Source organism: Papilio xuthus, unplaced genomic scaffold, assembly GCF_000836235.2.
Source record: "Papilio xuthus unplaced genomic scaffold, Pxut_1.1 DF829758.1, whole genome shotgun sequence".
NCBI lineage: Eukaryota > Metazoa > Arthropoda > Insecta > Lepidoptera > Papilionidae > Papilio > Papilio xuthus.
Window position 1 is genome coordinate 2,927,567 of NW_013528891.1, and position 23,625 is coordinate 2,951,191.

Below are 23,625 nucleotides of genomic sequence, written 5' to 3' on the forward strand. Positions count from 1 at the left end.
GTTTAGAAGATTTTTGAATGGAGTGTTTTCTATTAGCTATACTTCATGTGGTACAGTCAGCTCCATATATATGTATAATTTTACAAATTTTAGTATTAGTCTTCGGTTTCAAAAATACGTATGCACGTATTGGTCACGAACACATATTCATGGTATACGAATACGAGCACATGGAAACATTTCTATAAGATTTATGCAGCTGACTGTACAACCAATGACAAACCAAAGTTATTAATAAAAGAGAATGAAGCCGATTGCAACAATTATTCTATAAATAGGCCAAGTCTAATCTACTGGTCATAATGGGACGAACCTACGAATGACGCGAAAAATGTAGAGTGATTAACTTTCTATTAGTCGTGTAAGTTCAAAACGAAATTTTGTGCAACTCTTATATTACGTAAGCAATTTATTAAAAAATAACGAATCTAATATACTACAAAGATTTAACTCAATGTTAGGTAGCGGCCAATTTACCGCGAGCTGGCTTGCTGCTGGCTCCGGGCAATGTCGGGTTTGCGGTCACTCGACTCTCGAGACGCCCTAATGAAAGCACTTGTTTGCTCTTTTGCTACTTTCAAAGCTAATATCATTATAATTTTATGTAATATTAAATGCAACTTTTTCAGCGCTTGTTACTTGAGGTTTCTTTAGGAAAATGTATCTTTTACATTTTGTATGTAGTTTTTTTAATTCTGTTAGACGTTGGCACCTCTTTAATTGTAGAAAAGCTGACGCTGAGTATGAAGTTTTGTTACAAAGATAAGAACAGTCATAATCATCAGCTCACTATACGTTCCCACTGAGGGTCTCGGAGCCTAAATAAATGGTGATTAGGCCTTAGTTCAACCACGCTAACCCAGTGCGGGTTGGTTAACTTCAGATATATCTTTGAATTTCTTCTCAGATATGTGCATGTTACATCACGATGTTATCCTTCACGCGTTTAACCCACTGAGACACCGACACTCTGGAATGCTATTCATTAGTGTAAAGTATAGAAAAGTGTTGAATTATTATTTATTAAGATTTCTTTTATAATATAAAGTACATGTTGATGTTCTTACAAACTTGCTGTGTTCCGCATCGCATGAACATTGTTTGAACAACGCGGAACCGCAACTTTCTCAATATTTGCTGCTTCTTTATTACATATTTTATTCGAAACTCTCGCATGAAAATTTTATAGACTCCTTCTTTAAGTTTGTACGAAAGTATATTTGTTGTGAAGTACACGTATCGAAAAGTATGCTAGACTTGATACTAACTTAGAAAGGAAAATGTGAGTACAATACAAAGACAAAACTAAAACTGAAAAAAAGAAAAAAACAGTTATTAACCAGAGACAATATAAATAACATTTACAATATCAAACAAAAGGAGACAAAAATATTGTTCTTAGCTAATGGGAAGAGGGTCAGCTGAGGCTACTTTCAGCTTATCACTGAAGGCCGCTCTGGTTTTCAGTCTTTCCGTAATTTTAGACATTACTAGCTGTCGCCCGCGACTCCGTCCGCGCGGGATGAAAAATAGATGTTGGCCGATTCTCAGACCTACACAATATGCTCACAAAATTTCATGAGAATCGGTCAAACCGTTTCGGAGGAGTATGGGAACGAAAATTGTGACACGAGAATTTTATATATAAGTTACCAAGTCAAATGTCTGATTGATTAGTGAGGGGACTTAAACGTTGACATTTTAATAAGGCTAGTGTTGCGCCGTTACACCGGCATAGTGTCGGATTTTCTTTCGAACAGTAATTACTTTAACAAATTGTTGGTAATTTAGTAAAGCAGATAAAATATGATTTGATGGTTTGTAGTAATATTATAGGTAAAGGTAAATTTAAACCCGTAATCATGTAAAATAACAAGAGGTGAAACTTAAAGGAAAAAATTCACAAGGAACTATTGCACGTATGTATGCGTTTATTCATTTGTTTTTTCCTTAAAGTTTTGTTTGCTTTAAACTCAACCGATAACGAGGTGGCGCGGTTTAATGATGTTCTTTTCTTTACGCCGACTCTACCGAAGAGTTCTCTCAAAAATAAATTTAATATCGCTAAATCAAAGGTCGATACTTTTTTCTGTAATAATTATATCTAAGAAGATTTACGTGTTACATAAATTAAACGAAATTTGGAACAGATTCTGTTGCAAGAGGAAATTGTTTTGTTGTTTGTCTGAATGCATGTATTACTAACTGTCGCCCGTGACTGTCTTCGTGGAATTAAAATAAAACTAAGTAGCATATGTATTCCTTTAGAATATTTTCTACATCTGTGCTAAGCTTCAGCGAGATCAATGCAGCCGTTCTGGAGATAAATGCAAACAAACATCCATCCATATATCCAAACTATCGCATTTATATTAGTAAGATGTTAGATTCATTTATTTACGTTTACGGGGTTTCCACTATCATAACACTTGTATTACAATTTTGTCATCCTTCTCACTCTCTTTGGAAAAGACAGAGAACAATAATGTCGTATAAATGTATTACGGCAGTTTAAATTCACAGTAATATTTAAATATTTACGCATACAATATTTTCGAAGCATACCAGGCTTCGGCACACGAATGCGCTTACAAATATGTTTGAACACAACACACTATTACAAATATATTTCCCGAGAGTACAATGCAGGGAATTTGTAGATGAAATAGAGTTGTACGAGCGTCCCCCACTCTTCCAGCCGGGGGAGAATTCCCCTCCCTAGCCTTGGATTCTTACGACCTAGATTTGACTACAGCTCTCGAAATTTCTTATGAAAATATAATGCATCTCTGTATGGTAAAAATATTCGCTGTGGATAGAAATACATATTTCATTTGATTTAATTGATTTAGGAATTTACTAGAAAATTTTGCTAATTGTTAAGATTCAACTTTAAACAATTTCGATCATGAAACGTTTAATTTTTTTGAATTGTAGCAAAACGGGTTTTAGGTATTTTAGTAAAGGAACAGCTTCGCTTCAAATCTATAAATAAATATGAAAATTATTATAATTCTTGTTTTTTTTTTCAGGTAAGAATCCAGTTGTTACCTGCATGGCATGATAAGTAGACGTGTGACTTTTTCGCTGCCACGGTAAGACACCTAAAAATGTATATATACTGTACTTACACACACATTAAATAACTATAAATCGCTGGTATTACTCGATTTTTTAACGAGTTAGAAATTCGACAGGATCAGCCGAACCATATTAGTGATCCTTGAGATTGATCTAGATATTATTTAATTGACTTTGGGTAAAAAAATGAATATTTTTTCTTTTCATCGATAACTCGTATTAAACGGTTAAATTTAAGCCATAATGTTTTCAAGGTTTAATATTAAAATCGTAGTAACATACATTATTTAACACAACTGGAATATTATTTGTAAATGTCAGATTTTCCAGTTTCCCGACGTACTCGTATATCTAGCTCCGTAGTTCGCCAAGTTTGATGTTACAAAATACATAATAGCACAGACAGACAGCGGTTACTGCCAACTTACTATGTTACTTTATAGAGATTGCTTCGCATGAAAACTTTTATGTACACTTTGTGATTTTATTTGGTCGTATATCACTTTGCTGATGCCTATCTATGCTTGTTTACTTTCAATTTTAAATTACATTTTAACATACTACCGTAAACATTTTTGCCATCTCTATTATTTGCAAATAGTGTGACTAGGATGGCTATATGTTTTTGTATAGGTATTTCGAACTGGCAACATACAATTAAAACTGCTAGAAACAAAGAAAAACAACGAATCCAATCAAAGTTAACCTTGATTATAAATCAATCTTTAGTCATATTTTCGTGATTCAGTACATAAGTCAATAGACATTAACTTGTCTTTAACGGTCATTTATAGTCACGAACTATTTAATAACTATTGTTATTGATTTTGCTAATTGTATGTATAACATTTAATACTGTGCTATCGTGTCATTATATTGAAACTAGCTATAGCCCGCAACTCCGTCTGCGCGGAATTAAAAAAAACTTAATAAGTAGCCCATGCGTTCTTCCAGACTATGTTCTACATGTATGCCAATCTTGCTAGATCCGTTCAGCTGTTCTGTAGATACCTGCAAACAAACATCCAACCATCCAAACATTCGCATTTAAAATATTAGTAAGATAACTGTAAAGGAGTCTTGTAGACTAAATATGGAATAAGACACAGTCAAATTTCAAATTCTAGTTTTCATTGCAAAAATATGATGAAGTCAAGTTAATTCATTTGCCTCTATGCTTTTCAGTTAAAGAACAGCACAGACTATGATTTACTTAACTTACATATTATAGTCACAAATGAAAAAATTCCAATGAAAAGCAAATGTAATATTATTCGCAGTAAAAACAACGCATTAACCCCAGACCCCTAAGTTATGGCAACTCAATCGTGAGTAACATTTGTAGAACGTTCCAGAACAATAAAAAGTCGACCGGGCCGAGCCATAAACTTCCAACATCTTATCTTAGATGTACAGACACACGCTCGTCTGGATCTTTATTTTCAACGACAATTCTATATAAGATTATATTTCGTTTAACAGTAGCTAATGCGATTAAGTTATTACTACTTAAAAGCAAAAAAGTGAAGGAATCCTTTCTAAAGCTTTCAATATCATCGTGACTTGAATCGAAAAGAAAATTGTAGTGGTGATCTTGAACTAAAGGGTTAGCGTGGTATGATCGTGTTATGCAAGGAAAGGTTTAGTTATAAGTATGGAGGAGTACACCGGTAGGCTTAGGAAGAGATGGACGGATCAAGAAGAGAGCGACGACTGAGATGATGGCATATAGATGTATATGGAAGACGAAGACCTCGACTGCGTCGACTCTATATGATTGGGCTGAGGTCATAGAGATGATGATTTTGTCGAACCAAGTGTCTTTTTTTTTCTTTATTAACGTTTTCCTAACTTTAGTACAATGTATTGGACAGTATTTGATCAGTAATGTGGGTCGTAAATCGGAAAGGGTACGGCTCGTGGCAGTTTGACAGGGGATTGGACGGACGTAGGATGTTTTGCGGCTTCCATTACCCAATTTGGCCCTTGCTTTATTTTTATTGTTTCTTTTACATATCAGGCTTGTCTGAAATACAAGGCTTCAACGAATTTTGCTTACAAATGTCATTTGTCTATTTGTACAACTATTGGATTAGTTTAGTACTTTGTTCAATTTCAGTAATGTGTAAGAAAATTAGATTAAGTAATATATATGAATTACAACGTTGGGAATCTTTTTAAAGCTTATGTTTAGTAACAGCTTTAATGTAAATATATTTGTCATGTGCCTGGAAACTAAGTCAGTGTTTCTAGTATTGGAAATATAAACTCAAAGGACAAAGTTCACAATCTCTGTTATGATTCCGTGGGTGAGGGTGTGAGATGTGATATCGATTTCGTTGCGAATGCACCGGCTTCCCCAACAAGAGGGACATTGCATTGCACCTATATCTATAGATTTAGGTAGATATCGGATAGGGGGTAATTTAATTTGGACGTCTGAAACGCATTATAGAATCAATCGGTGCACTCGGGTGGTATCAGTTTATAGTAGTCTCAGAATGGTATTGGTACAACGAGTTGGCGTCAATAAATCATTAAAGGCGAAAAGCATGCGATATGCTTTTCGACTTGTAATTTTTTAAAAGTTTTATTTTAAAAAAACATCCAATCGTTTAATGACTGTCAATTCGCGAAACAATGGCAGCACAATTATACAGCTGCAACAGATAATAAATCATCTGTAAATTGACAGATTATATAAACGAATGCGAGTTTGATTGTTACTTTTAAGGGTACTGTAAAGTATTTTAAATTGGTCCTTTGCGAAATGCCAAAAATCAATAACATAAATGACGACAACATCGTGTTTTTTTGATGCAAGAGTGTTTTCGTGTGCATTCTTAAATAACAACTGTCAATTACTAAATGATATAGTGATGTTATGATTTATCGATATTCAGCATTTAAACATTTTTTTAATAGACAAATTGTACTATTTCTAAGACAAAGATTTTACTGAAAATAACACACTTAATAATCTTGATTTATTAGTATATTATTACATTAAACAAAGGTCTTGTTGCACATCAACCAAATATCTTAATGTAAAAATGCTATAAGCTTTGTTGAGTCTAAATTATTAAAAAATTGTTGTTGCCAAATTTATATGCAAATTTACTAGCTTATTTAGACTATGAAACATATTAAAATCTATTATAGTACAATATATTGGCTACGCCGGAGGGTGAGTTTTATGAGGGCATTAAAACGCGAACACGATACCAGTTCTCTTTCCGGGAAAGTGTAGCTATAGCATCGTGCATATTTCTTTTAATTTAAAACGTTTCCACCATTTCCTACGAAAAAGTATTCCGTTTTAGTTGTATTTTAAAATGTTCCAATGTCTCGTTTTACTAAAGAACAACTGATAATTTAATATCAATAATAGTTATCGATGTTTCAAACTATCGATATCGATAAGTTTATCGTGGCACTTGACATCACTAAACACAGTTGCGTAATGAGTTGAGCGTGCGATACGTTATCCGAGGACGGCGTCCGCTCGCCCACGCGGTTGTAATCATAATGATTAACTCGATGGGACTGCCCTCTTGGAATTACAGTGCAGCGCCTCCCAACGGTATAATTATGAATTAATGTTGAACTAGATCACCGATTGTCATTTGGATTTATCGAGTCTTGATGTATTTTGATACATATAACGAATTTATCTTCCTTCCTAAAAGACAGATGTTATGAAAATTGGTGCTTTAAAAACTGTAAAAAATAAGATGAAATATTTTTCACGTTTTTAGAAAATATTGCTTATTTCATTGTGCTAAACTAGTTTTGGCATTTTTGATTTATGATTTTACATGGTGTTGCCACGCATGCTACTTTTTTTTTTAATAAAATGCGCAACAATATACATCGTATTTTATGCAAATGATTACAATTGTTTCCGAGATAAATGCAGTTGCACATGACAGTGAAATGTGCGGGAAATTCCGTGCGCTGCAATTCCGAGTTGAAAGCGACAGACGGACGGACAGCTGACCAACTTGAATGTAGGTCTTAAACTATTAAGTAGAGGCTGCAGTATACAGTTAAGTAAAACTTTAATGTTTTACACATCCGTATTCTGCAAATTAACCTATTTCTTATCGTAGGTAGAAAACACTCGCTTACAAAGCTTACTAATAAATGCGAATGTTTAGATGGATGTTTGTTTGAAGGTATCTCCGGAACGGCTAAACGAATGTCACTGATATTTGGCATAAATATAGAAAATAGTCTGGAAAAACACATAGGCTATTAATTGTGTTTGTTTTTAATTACGCGCACAAGAAGTCGCTGGCGCAGCTAGTAAAAGTATAAATTTTAGTTTATTTGTAAACTAAAGTTTTTTCATAAAGATTTGTATTTTTATAGATAACTTTAAGAGGAAATGGGTTCAAGGCAATTTTTTTAAATTAAATTTTTGTAGTTCCTGTAAGCATAGCGTTGCTCATTCGATGCGTAATTAATTAATTTAAATCTCCAAATAGTTTGAACAAATAAAAGCTATGTTTCAATTATAAGCGTATATTACATGAACAGGTTGTAGAACGCAGTGCGGCTGCAACCGCACCGCGTAGCGTTACGTAGCACATGTCGTAGGCATCGCGCCAATTGTCCCGTCCGCCCTAATATACTGGGCGGACTACGTTACGGAAATTGGCCTACGAACATTCAGAGCAAAATGTTAGATTTAGTATTTACATAGAAGTTGAACTTTTTTTTTTTACTTGATATTCTAAACATTTACTAAGCTAGCGCGTACCATCTTTCGACCAAATCTCTACTTCACCAGGTGGGATCGTGGTCAAGCGCTAGCTTATAAAACGTAAAAAAAAAAACATGTCTTTCTAATCAATGTTTTTACAGAACACAGTGATGTGTTACTTCCTTTACACACTAGCGCGATTATTGTCTTTATTAGGCGCAAAAACAACCCAGACTACTTTTACTATATTAAGGAACATAAATATAAGCATTGTTATAAAATTTGTTATTTCTAGACGTTTAGTAATAAACTCGGAGGAAAAAGACTTATAAAAACGTTATAGACCCAAGTTTATTTGATATAAGAACAGCTTATTATGTAAATAAATTATCTCGGCTTTAGCCCTCATTCGCATGTGCGTGTTTTTAACGCGCGTTAAAAAGGCGTTCAAATAGAACAAATGCATTTCTATGTTTTCGCTTCATCGAAGCTTTCTTTATCGGGAAGTGTTGCAGTATGCGGTGTAGCAGCGTTAACCGTGCGACATAGTCTGGAAGAACACATAGGTTACTAATTTTTTTTTAATACAGCGGGGACGGAGTCTCGGGTGACGGCTAGTATTTTTATATTTATATACAAGATAAGATTATTGAAGTACACATATATATATATATATTACATTTAGATTCTGATTACGACATGAATCCTTTGTTTACAAGATAACGCATTCCGGAATTTTCGTTGCGAAACATTCACTTACGATATGATCAAGGAAAAACATTGGAAAGGCAATAAATTGTTGCAAGCCAATGACGGTCATCATTGTCGTAGTTATTCGCTTAGTTTACGAGCCATTCTGCTCGTTAAATGTCGCTTAGCGCTGCCGAAGCGCTTCTAACATCAAGATGGACGATAATGCACCAAAAGTTTACACATACAACTTGTGTTGTGAACTTCGAAGAAACGTATAGAACAATTAAGAATGATATCTAAAGATCTGTCTCATTTATTGTAATTTCACTGCCGAAACAATTGTATCGAAACATATCGTGTCTGTTGTTTCTTGGAGAATGGAAGAAGACACAAGTACTTTAATATTTTAAGTATTTATATCGATTCCATCCATATTATTTTAAAAAATAATCTATGTCCGACCGGTTTTCAAATTTAGAACACTTTTGATATAGAATATTTGATATAAAAGAACTTTTATATATAAAACCTGAATCCAAACCAGTATAATTTGCATGAAACAAATGCGCAATTTCTTTCAACTTAAAGAGATTTAAGCCCACGCGATGTCGTCAACAATTGGGGTTCTCAGTTTCGAAGAAATCCGGTGCTTGTCCTACAAGACAATGCGCAGCGTGGGTTGATTTCAGATGGCAATCCCTTGATATAAGATGATAGTGAGATAAAAAAATCCCTCACAGTTGTGTCCTAATGAAGATAAGTAGATCTGGTTTATGTTTTTTTATTAAAGTGTCTACTTACTGTTGAATGTTATGTTAATATTTTAAATAGTTTAGACTGATAAATCTTTTTTTAACGTGTTCCTATTTTATTGCATAGCAGCTGTCGCCCGCGACTCTGTCCGTGCGGAAATAAAATTTAGAAACCTGTGTGTTCTTCCAGACTATGCTTTACATCTATGCCAATTCAGCGAGATCCGTGCAGCAGTTCTGTAGAAATCTTGACCCAACATCCATCCATCCAGCAATCTCCAAAATCCAAACATTCGCATTTATAATATTAGTAAGATTAGTAAGATGTTACTTTCAAAGAATAATATAATTAATTTTAGTATATTTACTAGCGATGATAGGTAAAATTGTGTATACGAATAAACGATATTCACCTAACAGTTAGTGCAGTGAAACGTCCCGGTGTTTGTTGTCAAGAGTCACTTCACTGGAGTGGCAGTTTGCCCGCTCGAGTGTTTAAAACTTCAACCCGCGCTGAAGATAAGCCGGTAATGCATTTTTTTCGTTTTTTATAACAAAAGTTGTTTAACGAAGTGTTTACATCCAGCTTGACGAATTGAATCTTGTTTCATGATTACGATTGACAATGATTTAATAGCGGAATACACGATTAATTCGATCACCGTGTATATGATAGATTCAAGTTTTATTAGTTGTGATTTTTAGATCTGTTAAGAAAATGTATTATAAAGTAGACTAGCTGATGCTCACAACTTCGTCCGCGCGGAATGTAAACCTTTATTACAGACTGTAAAAAATGAAAATAAAAGTAGAAATTTTTATTGACATTTCAGCGAGATCCCTTTCTAAAAAATATGTACATCTAAACATTCGAATTTATAATATTAGTAAGATAATTTGTTAAAATGAAGACTCTTAGAACATTCCAGGTCAACGTTCCAGCTAATTGTAGTTCCAGTTTTCAACGAAAGCATAACTTTAAAATATCTACTTGAATATTGAAGCGATATTAAATTTTTAATTATCGACACAAAATATACAAAGAGCCGTCTTTAAAGTCAGGACAGATGCTAACAATGCCCCCGGGCGCGATGGAGTTTTTAATAAAATTGCCGGACTGGCAGTACGCCAAGATACCCTGCAAGAGTATTATCTTTATGATCAAAATACGACTCGAAAACCTACGATACCAATGTTAAATAATTGTCAAATTTGTAGACGTTTTTTTCATAGAAGACTCAGCCAAAGTCAAAGTTTTGGTTGGTTAATAAGACCCTTAGCGTAGTTTTAGTATGAAATCAGCTGTTGCCCGTGACTTCGTCCGCGTGGATATATAAAAAAACTTAATTAGTGTAGCCCATATCCATCCGCATCACATCCATCTTAACATTGGCGTTTATAATATTAGCAAGTTAAATAAAAAGCAGCTATTCTAGGCATAAATTCGAATCCTATGTCCGTCTCCTGACTCTAAGCTACCTCCTCACCAATTTTCAGGCATATCGGTAAAGCCGTTCTTGAGTTATAAATAGTGTAACTAACACGACTTTCTTTTATATATATCGAATATCTACATAAAATGACTCATTAAGTAATCATAATGTGGCAGTGAGCAAGCAATATGTTCTGGTATATGTCATGTTTTTTTTCATCTGAGTTACAAAATCATCCTATACATATATCAAAGCTGTTGCTTCAATATGTTTGTGAGTAAGACAATGCACCAAACTTTTATTAAAACATTTCCTACATACGTTGCCAGTGGTCAGTAAATAATGCTAGTTTCACACGAGGTCAGAACTAGAAGCAAAGCTGTAGACATACTGGTCTATTACGTAGGTACTTTAACGTCCTGTAGATCTGCCTCAATTCTGCCTTCGTGTGATACCAGTATAAGGGAGGCGGGCGACCAGTGGGGTGTAATAACAATGTTTTATTGCATCCGGACCACAAACTACGGCCGGGAATCTCAACTAAGGTCGTGCGTCATCATTTGGGTATCATAGACAAATAGCTTTAGCGTCTGACGTAAAAAAAAACGAAAAAAAAATAAGTTTAAACAAAAATATTCTAACAGTTAATTGCAACAAAGTAAAAGGACAGTATTAAGTCTGTTTTTTAGATTAAATAATAAAGATGGATATTCTTAATGAGTCTTTAAAATAAAATACATTAAAAACAACCAATTAAATTAAATCTCTGTATTCTCAGTTGTTACTTTTAAGTCGTTAGTTTAGAGTTGAGTTACAAAAAAAGAAACATTGTCCTAATAAACTATTCATAAAACTGTTTGTTTCTCCGAGCATTGAACCCAAGTCTAGAATATCTGACTCACCAGATGGAACTATTTCAAACGTAACATCGTTAGTATTTCATCGGCTAGATTCACAGTTTGAGAATAGACAATGTTTATATGATAGGATTTGTTTACGAGCAATAATGTGGACGTTATACCGCCTAACAATGTATCGCAAGCCATGGTTGTGAGGAAATTTAATTTATTGATTGTGCAATTGGATGCATTGTGGTTTTCCTGATATTGGCATTTCCCTGTCTTTATCCCACTCAATCTGTATGTTGTTAGCTCGTATATGTACACACCTAGAGGCTTGGATAAGCCTTGAACAGGCTTAACCTTTAATTCGACGCTGTCCAGTTTGACGAACAACTAATTAAAAAAAATCTACTGAACTAGTTTAGAGAAAACTACATAGATAAGTATCACTTTACTAAAAATAAAACAGTTTTTTGACACAACAAGTTCAGGGTGACTAGGTCTTAGTCAATTACGCTGGCTCATTGCGGGTTGGTTGACCAGATCAATCTATTAATTCATTTCAGTCGTTACTTGCATTTTACTGATAAGAAATTTCAGTCTATGCAAATATACATTACTAGCTGTCACCTGCGACTCTCTCGGCGCAGGGTTAACAAAAAATATATATAAGTAGCCTATGTGTTCTTCCAGACTATGTTCTATATCTATGCCAAATTTGAACAAGGTCTATGCAACCGTTTTGGTGATCCATCTATTCAAACTTTTGCATTTATAATATTAATAAGATTAATATAAAACATATTAAAATTATTTCGATGTCTGTACATTGTTACAATATAATTTGTCTTTAAAAAACCTTCATCATTCGGAAATACAATTAAAACAACTTTTGAAATTGAGTTGTTACATATATTTTAAACAGTTGAAGCCTTTGTTACTTTATAAGGTAAAATTATACAAGGTGTTATTTGTCAATATGTCGATATGTAAAATACTTGTATTGCAAATGGAAATGCTAAACTATAAAGTTTATTGTTACTATCTGTAAACAGGTTTACTTTCAAGAAAGGTCTTTTAAAATTAAACCTAACATTATACTAAAATTATATAAAAAGGGCTAAACACTCACGTATATTTGTCCGGTGGCGGCACCGACTAGTTTCGAGTCCATCGGGGGCCCTTACCCTGATAAAGATAAACCTTTTATATTGTTTTCTTTGAGATGTGTAGATTTCAAATGCAGTATCACTTCGTTATAAATATGAATTGGATACATAGTTATTAATAATGTAAGTCGGGTGCAACCTTAGTCACTCAGATCCAAGATAAAATACACATATATAAAAATGTATATTTAATTTCTTAGTCAGTAATATATCTCATGTATGATTTACCGATTAGAGAGAAACCTTGTTGCAGAATAACTTGGTAAATATACATTAGTTATTTCCAGAGTAACTAGGTTAACTAGTCTTACCATGTGTTTTTGTTTCATCTTAAAATCTATATTTTTATAAAATTTAAAAAAAATGCCGTCCGCGTTTGTTTTGGATAATATCCGGACGGCTACATAGGTAGAATTCATGCGAGCTTAGCATAGGCTTTTCCTTCGGAGCTGACAAAACCATTAAATACACGCTTGTCCTAACATCCTCCTAACTTATTGCTGTTTAAGCGTTTTTAGGTGACCACTCGTTCATTTGCTACTTTATACTATAAAAAAACTGAATGGGACTTTTTTGGGGAATTTCGAAATTCAAGAGATGGATGAACCTAATTAAGAATATGTGTTACTGAATACAGATTCGAAGAGAAGAGCATCGGTGGCTCAGGGGTTAAAGCCCTAACTTAGGGTAGGCTCCGAGCCCCTCGGTGGGGAGGTATAGTGAGCTGATGATGAATACAGATTATTCTATACACCTATAACGACCGCGATCTTAAGGTATTTATAAAGTTAATTATGCATTAATATATCATTGAATAATTAATCACTTGAACAGATAAGTGAGTTTACATTTATGGAATCAATTCGTGAAGCTCGCGCTTCATTCGCCTTGTAACCAGCGCCTTCCTTAAACACATCATCAATATAATGTATTGCAGTCGGTGTGTCCGAAGTGTTAATCATTAATATACAATCGACTCGTCTTGGTAACTAACCGTTTATAATTTTACACCGTGTAATTATTTCCTGGACCTCGATGTTGATTGATCGATGATACGACGCGCGTTTTGTCAATATTTAAACTGGAAACCATTTACAAGTATGTAGGAATATTAACGCATATTTTATACGGAAATTCGATGTAAGGAAGTTAACAAAATGTTTTTGTAGAAAGGATAATATTTGATGATAAATCGAATATAAATCTAGTAGACTTAACTAACACTTTAGCAGTAGCAGGCACGCACTTGATGGTACAGTGCATTTTAAAAGATGGGCTGAGGAAGATTTTTAAAGGTTGACTTACTTTACTTAAAGTCTATGTCGCTTAATGGGGTAGAGGGAGTCAACAGTGCGCTGTCAATTCGCTCTATCTTGGGCTCGCGTTTGGTCTCGGACCATGTCAGCCCGATTGCCTTCATGACGGCTGCCACTAAACGCCGCTAAGTTTGCTTAGGTCGACCATGTCTTCTTATTCCTAACGGAATCCACTCCAGAGCCTTCCTGGGTATATGACTGGGATCCCGACGAAGCTTGTAGCCAATCCATATCCACTTGATGCGTTTTTTGCGACTGACTGACCAATCGGCTGCTCTGTACTACGTGCCAGGAGTTCTTCGATGCAGATGGTTTGGTAGAGGTTAAAGTTTTTAATTGTTGTTATCGTTTTTAATTTTCATCGTAAACGCGAATGTTTTTAAATCGATAAAAGCACATTAATCAAATGTATTTCCAATTAGCTTTCAGTGCGTCGGACTAAATCGTTTTAAGCGAATCGATTCGTGCAACTTTGCCGCTTAAAATCGATAATCTATCAGTTATTCGATTCCAATCAGCCTTTGGTATGCAAATTGCTCTACTTTAATAGCCGTTCGTTTGTACGACAGCCATCATTCTGAGCTGACTCCATTACGAGCCGGAGATGTCCCGCTTTTCTATTTGTGATTGAAATTCGGAAATATCTAGCTAGCTATTGGTGATGTTAGTTTTTAGGGATAGATTTTGTTTTCTTTTTATTGAATTTTTCTATTCTTTTCGTCGATATCTTGGAAACTACGAACAAGATTATTATAACCAGAATTTAGAAAAATACATTACTGAGCCGTCTTCTTATCTTCAAGTCCACCCTTTGAGCTGTAATTTTTTTTTGTTTTCCTTTTTGTCAGGGTTGTATGTAACTATAAGGAATATACTAAATAGAAGAAATTGGTGTAAGTTTTTTGGCCTCATATTCTTATCAGTTAGAAATAACCGTCTCGCTAAATAAAACGAATGGACTGGATAATCCTATGAATAACATGTCATTGGCTAATTTCATGAACACCAAAATGTCATAAAAATAAAGGAAAAATAATTGGTGTACATTTTTAAAATGTCTCGAAGGCCAGCTACAATAGAATTTCATATGTGTATGGAAATTACATTTGCAAAGAGTAATTTGTAGAATGCTATTTTCACACTACGTTTGTCAAACAGTCGACAGTTTTGAGAAGCGTTGCTTTTTAGTAAGCTCTTTATCGTTGTAATGTCAGATATGAAGACAAACATAACATAATGTACACTAGTTGTCGTCCGCGTCTCCGTCCGCGTGTAATCAATAAAAATATTTAGTAACCTACGTGTTCTTTAAGACTATGTTCTACATCTATGTCGAATTCAAGCGAGATCCATGCAGTCGTTCTGGAGATAACTTCTAACAAACATCCATCAATCAATCCAAATATTCGCATTTATAATATTTGTGAGATATAATTTTGTTTAAGTTTTAATTTTCAATGATTATGTTAAATTTATTATGAGAAGTTTATTTCGTAAGCATTTCACAAAAATGTCGGTTGACATTTGAAATGAAGTCAAGTCACGAGCTATACTCACGACGCGAATGTCTACAACAAATAGTTTATACACGATCAACGAATGAAGATGTTTACATGACTCATGATCTCTTGGTGTGTACGACCTCACATACGGTGATTGTTTAAATATTTCCGCATAAAAAAATGTTGTTAAAAAGAAATGTAAAATTTATAATACTTGTGATAAATCGATAGTATTAATTTATATATTTCAAGCAATAAATTCAACGATTATCCATCGTTTTTTTTTCTTGACTGATATTTTACAATATTGATTATAGTCATTCGTTATTCTAGAAACATCCTCAAAGTTTGTATTGGTCATAATTCTTTGTGACATGATTTTTGCATGGATTGTCTGGTGAATATATTGATTTATTTTATTTTCGATTATCAACGATTTTTAAGTCATACTAGCTGTCGCCCGCGACTCCGTCCGCGCGGGATTAAAAGTAGATGTTGGCCGATTCTCAGACCTACTCAATATGTTCACAAAATTTCATGAGAACGGTCAAGCCGTTTCTGAGGAGTATGGGAACGAAAATTGTGACACGAGAATTTTATATATAAGACTAGCGGACCCGACAGACGTTGTCCTGTCTACACGTCTTTAATTCGAATATTATTTAAAATTTGACACTGCGATGGTAGTGCTGTCTGTCGGATCCAATGTAAAAAATTCCAAAATCAACAACTACTAATAAATTAAAAATTAATTCAAAAAACATTGTCCAGCGGACAAAATTGTGAATCTAAACCATTCCCAGATCCCCTTGAACACACACAAAAAATTTCATTAAAATCGGTCCAGTCGTTTAAGAGAAGTTCAGTGACATACACACTCACACAAGAATTATATATATAAAGATAATCAATTTATTTTTAAATTAAATATAATTTATATTTGTACTCTTATATTTCGTTTTCATAATAAATTCTACAATAAAAATAAAAATCTAGAATATCAAAGTGTTTTAACTTTAGAATGAGTAAGTTTATACTAAACCAGTATTAAATACCAGACTATGTTATCGTTTATTTTTTAAACATTATACATACCTTTTATGTTATTATAGGAAATTGGTGAAACTATTTAAATAACTCAAAATATAGCAGGAAACTTTTGTATAAATATAATTTTTTGAAACTAGACTTTTTATACACGCTTTGATATTATCAAAGAGTCGATTTAACATATTACCTAATTTTCTAAAATACTATATCTTAATAAAAATTATTTCAAATCTAAATATTTCGATGCAATAAATTATCTACGTTAATTGTAATTCATTTCGTAAGTGTTATAACGGCCTCATAAAACGCGCGTTAATAACAAGGCTATAAATAAGTTTGAACTCTGCTGTTAGTCGTCCGTAAGCTATAAACTTTATGTAGGCACAGCTGACATTTCTAGAGGAATTTTAGTCAGATGGCTAGTTTTATGAATCGTCCTTGACGTAACGGACTTTGCGAAACAAACGCACTTATGACAATTCGATGATCGAAGTTTAATTGTCTGTCCTTTTCATACGACATATTGGATGTAATGAATGTGAATGGGATAGAAAATAAAGTTGTATTTGTAAGGTGTGTGACCGACTCCAGCCAGTCTCAGGCCGCTGCGCGCGCGGCGCGGTCCTCGCGTTATTCCGTGTGTTCGATATTCAAACTCACGCATTGACGCGAACGTTTCAAATTCGAAATTTGAAAGCGAAGTTTATCGATGGTCAATGACGACTGTGATTATAATCTGTGTATGTTTTATGTGGTGTTTTTTTTTAATTTGAATGACCAGTATTGGGACAGGCCAACGTACATATTAGTCATTTGTGTTTTTGAAAGCACACTTCCTCCATATTAAAATAAATTTGTATACTATTTTCATATTCAAATAAGATAAACCGTTTTAAGATATTTAAATATTTGTTGTTTTTAAGCCGCGTTTTAAAAGTTGTTCAGTGCAGGGGTCTGGGAGAATAGTTTGCAAATTTAACATAAAGGACATAGGAATAATTTCACATTAAAACCTATGACGCGTGTTTTTTAGTGAGAATTTATTTTTTCCGCATAATTTGGATTAGTCATTGTATTTATCTGAGTAAAAGGTTATTGTTAAATTGAAGCAAATGTCAACACTTACGTGGTACAATTTATACAAGAAGAACAGATTTTTTTTAGCTTTACATTGGTACGAAATATTTAATATTTAGTTGAACTAACTTCCAAAATATTTTTCGAATCATCTAGTCAAATATAAAGGCAACGCCACACTCCAAATTGTGTCATAACAGAAATGAATTGTCATTTGTTACCGTCAGACGAGCCGAGTATGATTGATCACACGCAGTAGCTACGCACGTCTAGGGGTGACAACTTACAATAAGCTAAGACGTAAAGATTGACTTGTCAACGCTAGATGACAAACAAAAACGGCTTCCACCCTTGTAATTCTGCGGAAGACGACAACAAATCGATTCCAAACTTGCTAATAACCAAATTCTTATGAGTAATAACTTACAGTCTTGCGGTTGTGGTTTTAATTCCCGCCATTCGACTGTTAACGTGACCCATATCTTGTTAAAAGCTTCTTAGAAATAGTTACTAAAATATAGGTAAATTAACATAAACATGGTAATGTTACTAATATTATAAATGCGAATGTTTAGATAGATGGATGGATGAATGTTTGTATGGAGGTATCTCCGCAACGACTCAACGGATCTTGATGACATTTAGCAAAGATTTAGAACATAGTCTGGATGAACATATATTATATCCGTGCTGATGGAGTCCAATGCGCGACAGTTAGTATTTTACTAAAAAGTAGTTATTGAATATGCAACAATTAAAACCTGGCAAATTAAAAAAGTTGACAACCCTATATACGTCTGACGCTGCCCTATTTCCTAACGCACTTCGTAGTCCCTCTTCGTTCTGATCTTTGTTTAGTCGACAGTCGGAAATAGGAGCACTACTGATGCCATTTATCTCGTTCCATTCGAGACTGTGTAAGTATTTAAATTGAAAAATTTGTACAAAAGATTTTTCTTTTTTTTTCATAGTACATAACAAATTTGGTTTACATTTTTATGTATGAGTTAAATATTATTTTTCTCTCCATTTGCCGGTATGACGAGTATATTCTACTCAGAAATATGGATCAATTTTTTATCAAAAGAAAAAAAAATGCCATTTTAGTCGTCCACTTATGTGGCCCAAATCGTGAAACTATTTTGGCTCTACGACAAAAAGTTTACAGAAGTGTGTATTTTTTAGAGTTATATTTTCGTTGGCAGGACAAAGATGAAACGTTTATTCAATAAAATTGTCATGTCTTAACAGACGAATAATATCAGTAAGTCTAACGCGTTAATAAAAAATGCCAATATTTGGCTACCCTAGTTAACTTACCACACGCGGCGCCATGTCACGCTCGGCTTTATTTAGAAACAATCCCGACTAATACATTAGTGGACTCCCCTTGTAGCTTGCGAAACTTTACAACTACGACGAACCTATTATCTAATACAAAACTTCCTGTAAACTAAATTATTACCATCAAGGAATAGTTTTGGAAAGTTTTTATTTCAACAGTAAATAAGAAAAATATAAAAACTATTTTGTTATTAAAACTACTAAAGGTAATCAGCAAATATATACCCCTAACGTAAAGAGTGCCTTAAGGGAAGTAAATTTTTCAAGAGTTGAAGACTGACTGTTTGTTTTCCACTGGAGAGACATCCGTTTCAAAACTAGTATAAGACATTATCGTAGAGAATAATCAGTTATTTTAGTTAGGTTTAAGTGATCCTAGTGTCATATATTACTTAGTAAGAGTTTATTTTGTTAATGAAAGAAAAAAATAACAAAAAAGGTAAATCGTGACTAGCGAGATGGAGCAAAAAGTCCGAGTTGCTAGAGTTGAATTACTCGAAAACACGAAAGCAATCACCTCGGGCCTTGGTTATTAACAACACGCCGCATAGATCAGACAGAGTTAGGGTTGCCAACTTCTCGAGTTCGTCACAAACTCTTAAAGATTACATGGTGCATGTTCAAACTGTCTTCGGGACAAATTGTCTGTGATGACAAGTTACTAGATATACTTTCGTTCGCTGAAAAGTGTTGAGAAATCACTAGATTTTTTGTCTCGTGCGTAGAACTTTCTTAGATCTTGACAACCCTAGACGGAGTGGACAGCATGAGTCAGCGGACGAGACACGATTTGTTTAATAACAGCCGGCGCCGAGACGTCGATACGAGTGTTTAAAAAATATCGATATTTTTAAAATATCGAACGATGTATCGAAAACATATCGATGTTTTGATATACCACTTTCACATATATTATGACATCCTTGGCTCGGCTTCCTTGGTTTATCTACTTATCTAGACTTGGTAAAGTTAAAATTAGTAAACTTCGAAAAGGATGTTTAAGTATAACAGTGGTAGAGTCCTTAACAACACTAGCTGCTGTACGAATACAAAAAGACAGTCGTCTAGTGGAACTAATTCTGCGTTTTTTTTAATATGATGTGGTCTATATTACGATCATAATTGTTATGTTTACTGATTCAAGATTTATCACAGTAATGTATCGAACCATGGAATTAAACTTTTCTTATTTAGTACGTCATGCGTCAAGCAATACTTTCCCTTATCATGTTTTTTTTTTCATTCAGTCTCACCGGCCAGCTTCGGCGCCTCAGTTGGCTTTAATTTATTTTTAATGCTACTCTTTAATTAAAAACCACTTAAGCAATTAAATTTCGAAACGACCGTGTAATTAAGAATCGATTATCGCCTAGATAAGTACGCATTAAATATATTTTTCTCCCAAATAAATATTTTCAAATAACCTCGAACATCCGGAAATTGAAGATATATCTTCTATATCATATAAAAATCAATTGCTGTTCGTTAGTCTCGCTAAAACTAGAGAAAAGCTGAACGTATTTATCTTATCTTGGTTTTGAAATATTTGTGAACGTCTAGGGAAGGTTTAAAAGGTGAGAAAAACTCGAATAATAGCCGGGAAAACCCTAAAAACAGCTCTTTTTCCCAAATAAACGGGCGAATGAATATCGCTGAAACTTGGCATAGATGTATATCATAGTCTGAAACAACACATAAGCTATTATGTTTTTTTTAATTACGCGCGGATGAAGTCGTGGGCGACAGCTAGTCTTTAATATTAATTTAATTATGTTTGAGAAAAAGTCTATCTGAGTCTCGATCCCGCTTATTTTGTTCTCTTAATGATATTTTAAGTACAGATTTCATTTTTTTTTATCATAACAAGGCCAAGGTTTTGCTTGAACTTGGATTGGCGCCTTAAATAATGTACGAATATTATTTATTGTACTAAAATATGTTTAATTATTTTTTTTACACTTTTAAGCCTTGATGTCAATTCAATAATATGACAACTTTATTTATTTTAATTTATTGAAGCATTCTGTAACAGATCTTACTTATATTACGAATGTTTAGATGGATGTTTGAAGGTATCTGCAGAACAGCTTAACGGATCTCGATAAAATTTGATATACAACTCTATGTATTCACAATTAGTGTCTGTTAGCCTATGTGTTCTTCCAGACTATGTTAAAGAACATAGACTACTACATATGTTTTTTTATAATTTTGCGCGGACGGAATCGCGGGCGACAGCTAGTATTGTTAAAAAAGTAATATTTAAAAAAGTTGATTCGTTCCAATTAGCGCTGTTTATGTTTGTTTTCTACCTTTTTCCTTCTAGCCTTATACCACTCATACGGTCGGACACAGAAGGAATTATATTTCTTAAGGTTTTGGCTTATTTTTTACGGTGTGCCGCATCAATGTCGCCAACCCTACTTGGGAGGAATAATAAATATAATATAAAACAAATTCTAAAAGTACACACCAACAATAAATATGATTAATTACATTTGTTTTGTACCTAAACAGTAATTTTAAAGGATAAAAATATGTCAGTGTGGTAACATGAAAGGAAAATCTATACTATTACTGACTTATATGTACTCTGATTAAAATGACATTAAAAGGTTCGAAAAACAATTATCACACAGTAAAACAAATTTGAAACTAAAGTTAAAATCTATGACTTTTTCTTGGTCATGGTATATTGTCTATGGTTAAAAATTTCGTGCACATTCCTGATCGGAGCGCAGTTTTGCATTGATAAATGACGTACAGTTATTCTGAGAAGGTACAAGGTGGTCCTTCTTGGAAATAATTCGGTGGTATGCGGTCGTTATTCACCTTATCAGATGTTTCATCGATCAAATCAAAATGATAGGGAGGTTTCTCACACTTGATCCGCTTTGCCTCAGGGTCTTAAACTGAATATCTGAAATCGGGCTAACCATGGGTTTCCGAAACCAAAGTTTCTGTATAAAACAGATATGTTTGTTCGCCATAGCTTTCATTTTTTGACAAAACAAAGATGTAAAATAAAGAAATAAAATCTTAATACACGAATTTAGTTTCAAAACTAAAAAAGACAAAGATATGCTTTTGAAAAGATGTTTCGGTAATGATTTATTTATGGTTAACTTCAGATTAGATTTATTAAAGACCCAGTTACATCAGTTGGAAACATGAATTCATTCGCGTTGCATTCCGATTTTCCGAAATTGTTCCACAAAATTATCTAAAACCAGGTTAAACAAAGACAAGAGGTTTATTTTAATAGGCATACTGTAGAACTGATAAATCGATATTGGATACCACAGACTAAACAGACCGAGTAACGAACAGTTTGGGAACATGAACTATTCCGATGTTGGGTGAAACAATTCTGTTATTTTACGATGTAATTTAGATTTAGGCTCACAGTTGGAAAAGCGAAACTGAAGAGATGTGAACCCAAATTTGTATTTGAACCTTAATTAGCGTACAGTCGGGAAAACTGGTGGTGTTCAATCTAAAGTGACAGTTGTTTGAAAATTACATACGCATTCAGATGATGACTCGCAAATGATAACCAATAGGACGCTTTTTAATTTGTCTGTACAAAAATGCTGGTCAGTATCCATGACTAATTGCGTTTTACTGTTATCCTGTCGTTTCCGAAAATCACTGCTACCGAGTTGATTTTTTCTAAAAATGGTCGGAGTTTGTCTCGTTGCAAAAGACAAGGTAATTCTTCTTTAAGTCGAACACTGTGGATTTCCGTGACTGTACCATTTGGCAGCTAAAGGCTTAAGATCAAATCCAATATTCTGTATGAAATTCGCTTGGTTCTCATTTAGCATTATTTATTGCTACGATAAATTATAAACATTATATACTGCTATTTTCACAGAGTATATTAAGTTCTGTTATAATATTAAGATAACTTGATTATAGTTTTTCATTAATCACGAGTCAAATTCTCACACTTTGCTAATTTTAAATCCAATAATAAAGCCTTTATTTCTCAGGTAAGAAAATTTTTAATATGGCATTTCTTAAATAAACACATCTTGTAAAATAATAAAGGAAGGCAAATAATTGCCAAGTAAGGTAATAAAGTTTGCAGAAACTTTAATATGCGCGACTCGACTGTTATTAAATTGTATTGATCTTATTGCAATAAGGATGGATATTATAAAAAACGATTCAAAAGTCCCACCTGTAATTACAGGGCTGCGTTATTATCGTAAAGGTCGACTAGCTACTTAAGGTACCACGCAATGTAAGTTATTTTAACAAAAAAACCGTCTGCTTATCCAAAACTCATTTAATATTGTTTTTGAGGGATGTCGATTAACGTAAGTTTAATCGAACCGTTGAATGAGTCATGTTTAACGTTTATTTATAAGGAAAACTAGCTGTAACCCGCGAGTTCGTTCGCGCGGAATAAAAAATCTTAATTAGTAGTCTGTGTTCTTCCAGACTACGTTCTACATCTATGTCAAATTTCAGCAAGATCCATGGAGCATTTCTAAAGATAATTTCTAACAAACATCCATCCGAAGGAAATCCGAAAATGAGCCAGTGTATTGACTCAACACTAGCCTTACTAAAATGTCGACGTTTATGTCCCCTCACTATTCATTCTGACACAGGACTTTGTAACGGAAGCACGTCATTCGCGCCAAAGG

General features: G+C 33.8%; 1 protein-coding gene across 4 annotated transcripts in view; it reads left to right on the forward strand.

Annotated features, from left to right (window-relative positions):
- Positions 1-23,625, forward strand: part of Fak (protein tyrosine kinase 2 Fak) — a 128,310-nt gene that overhangs the window by 61,473 nt on the left and 43,212 nt on the right. For 2 of the 4 annotated variants that reach the window (XM_013326393.1, XM_013326385.1), the window contains one exon: positions 3,033-3,095. The exons of 1 other annotated variant lie outside the window; for it this stretch is intronic. In XM_013326393.1, coding sequence (XP_013181847.1) covers positions 3,061-3,095 — 35 coding nt within the window. In that variant the 5' untranslated portion in view covers positions 3,033-3,060. Of the gene's footprint in view, positions 1-3,032; positions 3,096-17,160; positions 17,287-23,625 lie in introns of those variants that run through there. One more of the 4 variants, XM_013326365.1, reaches the window with a different exon arrangement.